Here is a 10,112-nt window from a genome sequence, read left to right as displayed (position 1 = left end):
GAACGGCCGTCCCGGAAGAGTGTCTTAAAGTTGAGGACGTTGCCGCGTCGATATTTAGAAGAGATGCGCCATACATCGCACAGCTCTTGGAAGGGAATTATTTCACCAATGCTGCAAGAAGCAGAATCACCACCAACCTTGAGCGGGAAGTCAGAGATTATGTTTACACCTTCATGTACCCTGAAGAGTACACTCTGACGGAAAGCATTCCTGCTTCTTGCAGCATTGGTGAAAGAGACTCTCATAGCAGCACAAACGGCGACGAAGAACTCGACGACAGTGGAGATGAAGATGAGTGCCAGTGAAAGTTGCATTCGAAAATAACAGTGTTAAATACTTCTTTTCAGTAGCTACAAATGCTTTTTGTCGCCAAACGCTTTTTTAAAGCAGAAGGAAAGTTTGTAATAAATTTATATCCTGCCTTCTATGTTTATTCTATAGCAATTTTTTTGATATTCAAACATTATGCCATTTTAAAGTTTTACTAAAATATTTCACGTGACCCCCCCCTTTTCCCCTTATTTTTTTGGGATGGCCCCCCCTCGAAAGCCATTTTTTTTCGCATGGCCCCCCCCCAAATCCCACCAGCCCCCCCCCCCCCCCACCTTATAAAAAATGAACGGTCCCTAAATGCCGGTAGATTGATGTTGAAAATAAAAGTGTCTTCCATCTTTTTTCCATAAGTGGCAGCAAAGATGAGTCCTGCAACATAATTCTGCTGGGTTGGCTAATTACAATGAACAGCTAACTTCGCTTCAAAATTACCGAATCTAAGAATTCCTTTAAAAAAAAGTAGAATTGTAAGGGTTCATTGGCAAATTTCTTTCTTTACTTTTCGACCTTTTCCAGCGCGATCCTGAAATTTCGCGTCAATAAGAAATGTGTTCTCTACCATACCATCTGACATTGACTCTTCAAAAAGCCATGGTCTACATTTACTCATCAAAACTATCAATTATTTTAGCACCAGACGGAGCCCTTTGGAGTCTAATTCAGAATTGACTGTTTAACTAACCTTAACTTGGGACAAGCAGCATTTGACTACCAACATTAACGATGCTAGTATCAGTTTCAAATAGCAAACTTGTAAGAGTTATGTCAGTTATCTACCCTGCTTCGATCATCGATCCTTGTGTTTCTTATTACTGTCAATTTTGATTTTGGTGACATCGCATTATTTTAAGAAATTCTTTTCTCATAGCTCTGTTCATCACGCCGTATATTATGGGGTTGATCCATGAGCTCGAAGAGGCAATCAGTGCGTTAAACGAATTCCAAAATGCGGACACGTGAAAGTGGCCAACTTTTATTAAAATGCTTATTGTTATCATCCGGGTCCAGCAAAGGCAAAATCCTGTAACGGCAGCTACAAGAACTCGACATGCCCGGATCTCATGTGTGTCAACCGTTCCTTGTCCGTTTGCTGCTTGCAAAGATGGATTGACGGCAGCGTTGTGTCGTCGAATGGACCAATAAATGCTTCCATAACAAAACAAGATAGTACCCAGTGGAAGAACAATAACAGTTACGAAAGCGAAGTATAAAACTCTATTCGCGTTGAGTTTATTCCTTGTCATCGTACAAATTAAAGTTTTAGGATTCCACTGGAATGAAATAGGTGTCACTAACGTGGCTGTCAAGCCAATCGTCAATGTAAATAGCCACACGAAGACGATCGAGAAGACTGTTTTCTTTTTTGTGAAGAGAACAGGATAACTTTGAGGCTTAACCACACGAAAGTATCTTTTAATGGCCGTTAGTGCCAATGTGCTAAGCGACACTCCAGCAATATAATAAGTTATAAAACCGTTTAATTCGGAGAGGCTTGCACTGAAATGACCATTTCCGTAACCCAGAGGCGATTGCGATAAAAGGAGATCCAAACGTGGCCATGATTAAGCCGTTTACGGACAGAGACAGCACGTAGAAATTGGTCGCTCGGCGTAGCCTCCTGTTTCTGTAGAAGGCCAGACAAACGAGCGAGTTTCCTGTCAGTGACAAAACAGTCATTAAAACCAAACTTGAAGTATGTATGTAGACTGCTGCCAGGCTTCTTGTATCTTCTTTGGGTTGTTTCATGATTGTTTTCATCATAAGTTCTCTCTTTTCTTGGTTTCTTTCACTTTTTAAATAAGCGTTACAAATTATCCGCCACTTCACGATATGGAGAAGAATCACAAGTTCAGTTTTCAAGGATAATCAATAGTTCCGCTCTTTGGGTGAGATTCGTTATCGCTCATAGAGCCTATGCAGCAGACCTTTTCATGTCTTTTATTGGTATTATTACCTTTAACTCCTCCTCTAAATTAGACACATCAAAGCAGTCAGAAAGCATCCGAATATTGCGTTTATCTAGGCATAAAAGTGTTTTCCAATTAAAAGTGTAATACAATTTCTATGCGCTTCGCTTTGGTAAGAAATTAGGAAAATTGAACAAAAATATCAGACAGATGCTCCTTGGGAAAACTATTATAAGTTTTGATGTCTTGTGTCTGGTGTAATTATGTTTTGGAAATCCGCTTCGTCACTTATTGTTATGAACGTTTTTTTTTATGAAAGTGAAATTCCTTAAGGAAAATATTAATCTGATCGTTTTTGGTCGCTTTGCTTGTGTTTCCCTCGTGGAGTGATTAATTAAATTGTCTGTGAATTCAGCTAGGCTTTGGCGGGTACCCAGCCACCTTTGCTGACAATGATTTACCGTAGCGATGCCTATTTGGATTGGCAAAATTGATTTTTTTTTTTCAATTAAGAATACACGGCCGTCTGGTTGGTCAAAGGATGGCAAGCAAGTGTGTCTGTTCCTTCCAGGAAACTGGGCTCAGCCAATAGAATGTGTGATAATCAGTTCGCGATGAAGAAAGTACAAATATCAAAAGGCATAAATTAGTAATATTGGAGGCATGAGAATAACTAACTGATCGAAACTGAGCAAGCCGAAAATTATAAGAAAACTCACAAACATATGATTTCTCTTGTTTATTGTAATGATGTACAGCGCACTATGCCTGCTTTACAGTACATTGGCCATCAATTATACATTGGCACATATGTCATGACAGGAAATATTACAATTTCTGATATTGGTCCCAACTGGGCATGGCACCAGGTACTTCAGCGTAGTATTTGGTGTACATCACATCTACGAAAACCGTACGTACGTTTCGGAACAAAACTTACCTGCTGCTAATATATATATAGAAACTAACATTTCTTAAAAATATATCACTCTGCAAAGCTAAATGTTATAATTGTTTCTTGCCTCGAACGCTCGGGATGGATTGGACAAAACTGCTACAAGTCACGTGACATTGTCTTCTCTTTTCCGCACCATCTTGGCAGTGAGTTTTGTAAGATGTAAGCGTGAAATTAAACTTGCAGGATATACCGTGTTGAGAGCAATAAAGGACAACGACGAAAGCTGAACACTCTTCTGTGTTGACATTTATTCGTGCTCATCAGGTCTTAAGATCCGTACGTTTCAACTTCGTTGCCTTTCGTTCACTTGGTAATTTGTCGTTTGTTTTATTTACTTTTGTTTATTCCTTTAGGTATTCTAACCCTATTAAATACTCATCAAGTTTTGTTGGCATCTAAGGAATTCTATTAGTATTGAAATCACAAGGTAGGTAAAGTCTGCATATGGGCCGTATTCAGCAATGGCCCTTATCCCGGTTTCTGTAGCATGAAGCGACTAGGAGTATCTCTACTCCCCCCTGGATGGGATGTTAGTCCATCGCAAGGTTACCCCCAGCATTATGTTTGCCGGAAGCCATTTATACACCTGAGTAGAGAGAGGCACTGTGAGAGTAAAGTGTCTTGCTCAAGAGCACAACGCAATCCGGCCAGGGTTCGAACCCGAACAGCTCGATCCGGAGACGAATGCGTCTCCACCACTGAAATCAGTGCGAAACAATAATTTAAAAAGAAATTCACCGATGGAATGGAGCGGACAGCTACCCGAATCTTCAACCATTTTTGGATGAAGTTACGCATTATTTAGGTGAGTTGCAGCCGTCTCTACCAATTTCTAATGTGACATAGCCTTAAAAACTAATTTTACCTCGAATCTTTTAACTTAAACTACTTTATCTCACTATTTTCCTAGGCGCGTAAATTATTTAGCAGTGTAATGACAGGTAGTTAATAACTTCATTAAAACTATTAAGATGAGGTTAATGATGAGCCCAAAAGTAACTAACGAAACCGTTGAATTACCAGAAATGGAAATTGAACGGCTACTTGAGTAGGCCTGTAGCAATAGCAGAGACAGGAAATACGGAAATAGTCACAGTTATGTCACCCACTACAAGAGACAACGCATAGAAATTGGTGATCTTGCATGATCTCCTATTTCGGTAGAAAGCCAGACAAAAGAAGGTGTTTCGGCGTGGGTGAAAAGAAAAACCGTGCTTAGTAGAACTAATAGTAAAATCCATAAGGTGACTGTTAGCAGGCTCATTGTTTCTTCTCTGGGTTGAGTCAAGGTCGTTTCTCACGAGCGTTTCCTTCTTTACCAAAAGCAGAAGAATCGAATATCAAGCTGGTTGTTCTGTACATGGTATACAAGAACTCCCGACTCCTTACATCAACCCTCTGTAGAACTAAATATTAAATAACCTTCGGTGCTTATCTGACAATCAAATCGAACGTCACTGAATTTTTTAAATGGCTACATTCCCACCCCCTTGCCAGCAGTCAGTCTACATTTAAAGTGGGTTTTTCTTCATCCAGAGTCACCCTGCCCCCGACCCAACTTGATAAGTCAGTTCTCAATAGTTTGCTTCTATTTATGATTGTCTACCTTACTCTTCAAAGTCACCTCAGGTTAAGTTTAACATGCTTCCTGTAAGAAGAAAGCAATAACGCGGAATAAATTATCTCTATGTACATGGAATAAAGATAATCATTGATACTAGTAATACGTGTAAATACGTTACGTACAAACGTTATGTACACGCATGCAGTGGCGCGTAATTTGAGTATTTTCACGTAAAACGCGCCACCCATAACCACCATAAGGAATCTGCAGTTATCTATCTCTTTAAGTTTTGCTTCGACATTGTAACAACTTAAGAAATTCCTTCCTCATTGCTCTGTTCATGACGCCATATATCACTGGGTTGATCCACGAACTGAAGAAAGTAATCAGTGTGGAATAAGACAACCAATATGAAGGCAAAAGCGAATGTGCATATCTGTTAAGAATACGCACAACTGTTAGGGGAATCCAGCAAACTACAAATCCAATAACTGTAGCCAGAAGAACCCGAGATGCCTGAATTTCGTGTGGGCTTACTGTTGCTTGACTAGTGGCGTCGTGTAGAGAAGGATTGACTACAGAATTGTGTCGCTTTATGGTGCGATACACGCTTCCGTAACAAAATATGATAACAGACATCGCAAGGCCGACGAATCCAACGATACCTCTGGAAACGCCAGCTCGGATTTTCAGCCCTGTTGCATCACAAACTAAATCACGCGGATACCACTGGAATAAAATCGGTGTGGCGAATGTAGCTGTAAGGTTTGCTGTGAGTGTCAGCAGCAAAACCAAAAGGATCGAGAGCACCGTTTTCTTCTTTGTGAACAGAGCAGGATAAAAACGAGGTTTTACGATGCAAATGTAACGATTAACAGCAGTCAACGCCAAAATATTTACTGACATTGCACCCCATAAATAAGCAGCGAGACCGCTGAATTGGCAAAAGGCGAAATTGAACGGCCATGCTCGATAACCAGAAGCGACCGTGGAAAAAGGAAGTACAAAAGTGGATGCCATTATATCAGCTACTGCCAAAGACAACACGAAGACGTTTGTAATAGTTCGTAATCTTCTGTTTCGGTAGAAAGCGAGGCAGACGAGCGAGTTTCCCATGAGTGCAAAAATGGCAGATAGAGTCAAAATTACACTGTGTATGGCAACCGCTGGCAAACTTCTTGTATCTTCCTCTGGCTGAGTCATCAGTAATGTTTTGTTTTTTTCCTCGGACTTAAATTATTATCAGTAGAAGTAATCGTGTAGTTTTCAGCTCCGAGTTCCGTTTCCGTTATTTGCACTTGGAAAATAAATAAATTGAAAGCGTTTGTTTTGCTTAGGGCTCCTCAAAGTGGCATTTGCATAAATTAAATCCCTTAGGCTTTGAGACATAAACAAAGAGAAAGGAAATTGCAGTTTGCTTTCATTACTCCAGCTGCAGGCTTGAGACAGATGCATGCTCCTCACGTCGCTTTCTAAGACATGTATAGATCCCTGGTGTAAACAGGAGCAACTTACAACTGATAGCCAAAGTACTGTGAGCCCAATGCCCTGATAGCCCGATTTACCCACCAGGTTTCTTTGACCACGTGTGTAAAGCCCTGGAGTAAACACGATAAACTTAAAGCTGTAAGCCGAATCTTCTCACAGCCCAATCTGTTGATAGCCCAAGCTATTGGTAGCCTACTCTACCCACCCGGTTGCTTTAAAAACATGTGTAAAACTCCTGTATAAACAGGACAAACCTGGAGCTTGCCAACAAGCTAGTGAAGTCCAATCTTACCACAAGCCAGTGCGTGCGTTGCTCCTACCTAATTTCTGTTGAACGATCTTGGTAAAAATCTGTATTTACGCACGGGCGTGCGTAAAAAACGTCAAGTGTGCTGGTCATTTTAGTTGCAAAGTTTCTTCGAGTTAAGCTGCTAAGGTTCCGAACAATCCAAACCCAACCCCTACTCTAAGCCTTTGACTTTTACCGCGCTAAGATGTGTACTAAGACTTTATTAATTTCCTTGAGTATTTTTTGTTTGTTTGTTTGCCATACATTTTTATTAATTCGAAGAAGTGAACTTTTTATTGACAATTTTACAAACTAGATGAAGGGTCGCTCAATCAGCTGCACGTTGTCGATCAACTGATTGTGGCGTGTTTTCATCCAGCCAACAGGATCCTTTCCTTGACAGTGCACTGTGAGAACTTTGCAGTCAATCACGAAATAACACATGTTTTGGGACCCAAGTTGTTGTCGCTATGTTATAAAAGAATTGATTCATGCTTTTAGATCTGCGGATATACATCGAGTTATGGATGCATGCACTTGGGAAGTTTGCGGGAGAGCACTCATAAAGCTAGATTTGATCTCGGCTGTGCCTCGAGCAACTCTTACACTTCTCTCGTGATCTCCAAAATTCCCACGTGCATCCATAACTCGATATACGCGCACTAAACATGGATTTAGAGTGCTAGTATTGGTCTTAAAGTAGGTTACATTTATTGCTTTCAAAATTTAAATGGCCAACCTTTTTGAAATGGAAGAAGATCAAGATCAGTTGTTACCGTAAAAGAGATAGATTTGTTCTTGCGCGTGGCTTGAGTACAGTAATTTGGTGTGGCTGCAACTGTGTACATTGCTAGTATGCTGGAGAAAGTGATTAAAAACATTTTTGTGATTGCCTTAAAGACATAAATGAGTAATTTTTATAAGAACATATATGGTGAACATTAATATGAATAGAAGTTGAACATTAAGACTGCCTTCCATCTGAAGACGCTAGTAGTAGTGTACTTTATTACCGTGTCAAGTGGGAGGGAGGCTGGGGTTATCTACCCCCTATATGAAAAGGAGTTAATTGGGGTCACGTTAGATTACAATGCTTCTAAAGTTATAAAAATGGAATTTAGAATACAATACTTAATCTAATAGCAGCCTTTACATACCAAATTAAAATCCGATTAAAACTTAGATCGGTAATAATTACATTGCCCAAATTGTTTACAGAATATTTCAATGGAAAGCCAACTTTCCTTCAAATATATTAAACTCATTTCCTAGGAAAGTGGAATTCAAGGGGTTTTTTATTTAGCAGATCACTACTGTCACTACTTTACTTTTCGATCTTTTTCAGTATGGTCTTTACATTCCGGGTCAATAAGAAATATGTTAGTATCGTGTACCTTTTAACATGCACTAGAAGCCGTCTATAGTCGGGTGCACAGCTCCTCATAAATCCGTCAGTCATTTGATTCAAAATCTCTTTCAGAAATGGTTGGTAAACTACCCTTGACTTGGCAGAAGCGGCATTTAATATTGCTGATTCAAGGGCAATTGTCTTCAAATCTTCAAATAGCAAATGGCTTCAAATAACAAACTGCAGCCAGCCTTTAAGTTCAGTACTTGTCTAGAACATCGATCCTAAGTTATATTACACTCTTGTGTTTCCTATCAGAGTCAATTTTGATTTTGGTGACATCGTAATATATTGTAAAATTCTTTTCTCATAGCTCTGTTCATCACGCCGTATATGACAGGGTTGATCCATGAGCCCGAAGCGGCAATCAATGCGCTGAACGAAATCCAAACTCCCGGCATGTTAAACTGGATAACTCTCCTTAAAATGCTTACCGCGATCGACGGAGTCCAGCATAGGCAATATCCTATCACGGAGGCCATAAGAACTCGAGATGCTCGAATTTCATGTGCGCCAACCGTTCCTTGGCGGTTTTCTGCTTGCAAAGACGGACTGACGGCAGCTTTGTGTAGTCTAATCGTCCAATATGTGCTTCCATAACAATACAAGATTGTACCCAATGGAAGTAGAATAACAATTACGAACGCGAACTGTAAAACTCTATTCGCGTCGAGTTTATTCCTCGTCATAGTACAGAACAAATTTTCAGGATGCCACTCGAATGAAATGGGTGTCCTTAGCGTTGCTATTAAGCCCAGCGTAAATATCGATAGCCACAGGAAGACGATCGAGTAAAGAGTTCTCTTTTTTGTGAAGCGAACAGGATAGAGCTTAGGCTTAACTACGCAAACGTACCGATTTATGGCGGTCAATGTCAATGTACCAAGCGACACTCCTGCAGCATAATAAGTTACAAAACCGTTGAACTGCCTAACGTTGGCACTGAATGGCCATTTCCGTAACCCAGAAGCGATTGATAGAAAAGGAAATCCAAACGTGGACATGATTAAGCCGTTTACGGACAGAGACAGCACGTAGAAATTGGTGGCTTTGCGTAACCTCCTGTTTCTGTAGAAGGCCAGACAAACGAGCGAGTTTCCTGCCAGTGACAAAACAGTCATTAGAATTAAACTTGAAGTGTGTATGTAGACTGTTGCTAGGTTTCTTGTATCTTCTTTGGGTCGATTCATAATTGTTCTCATCAAACGTTCTCTCTTTTCTTGGTTTCTTTCACTTTTTAAAGAAGCGTCCCAAATTCTCTGGCAATTCAATATTAGAAGAGAAAAAACCAGTTCACTGAGCTTTTGAGGATGGTAAGCAATTACTCGGCTTCGGGTGAGATTCTCTCCTCACTAATATCTTATGCAAGAGGCCCAGCAGATGTTTCTACATGTATGTATTAATTTTATCACCTTCAACTCTTCCTCCAAATTACTTACATTAGACAATCACAAAGCTTCCATATTGAGCACTCTAGGCAATAAAAGTGTTTCCCAATTTCCAAATTACATACATTAAGACAATCACAAAGCTTCCGTATTGTGCACATCTAGACAATAAAAGTGTTTTTCAATTAAAAGTAGAATACAATTTCTATGCGCTTCGCTTTGGTAAGAGTTGAGAAAAGTCAAACACTGTTGTAGAATGGTGTGTCCTCTGAAGTGTAATTATGCACTTATTGCTTCTATTAAAGGCAAAGTCCTTTTGAAAGTGTTAACCTGCAATATCGCTTTTGTTTACTTTGCTGGGTTTCCTCCATGGAAAGATTTAATTTCTCAGTTTAATTTAATTATTTTCGGCATCACACCTTGAGTGGCACATTTATCATGTGTTTTCAAATAAATTGGAATATTGATCCAGAAAGTCACATCAACCTCAGTTAGCTGGATTTTATGTGATCTCTCAATTCAGACCAACATCTGGTTTGAAAATATTGTTTTTCTCAGTAGGGTGAAAAACGGGAATACCCGAGGAAAAGGTTTGGGAGCAGAGACGAGAACCAACAAAAAACTTCAACCGACTAATGGCTCACGTTGGAATCGAACTCGAGCCACATTGGTGGGAAGCGAGCTTCGTCATCACTAATACATTCCTGCCCCCTTAAAACAAAACAAAGTAAACTCCGAGTCTGACATAGTATTCTCACACTCGTTAATAATTCATCA

The 10,112-nt window shown here is 39.9% G+C and overlaps 1 protein-coding gene across 1 annotated transcript; it reads right to left on the bottom strand.

Moving 5' to 3' along the window:
- Positions 1–5,044: 5,044 nt before the first annotated feature.
- On the bottom strand, positions 5,045–5,965 carry LOC145498394 (histamine H2 receptor-like). Its single transcript, XM_081478323.1, has one exon. The coding sequence runs from the start codon at positions 5,963–5,965 to the stop codon at positions 5,045–5,047; it is 921 nt and encodes a 306-aa protein (XP_081334449.1).
- Positions 5,966–10,112: the final 4,147 nt, after the last annotated feature.

This window comes from Orbicella franksi, chromosome 9 (genome assembly GCF_964199315.1).
Source record: "Orbicella franksi chromosome 9, jaOrbFran1.1, whole genome shotgun sequence".
NCBI classification, from domain to species: domain Eukaryota; kingdom Metazoa; phylum Cnidaria; class Anthozoa; order Scleractinia; family Merulinidae; genus Orbicella; species Orbicella franksi.
Note: the sequence above shows the minus strand (reverse complement) of the source record. Positions and strands in the feature narration are given on the sequence as shown.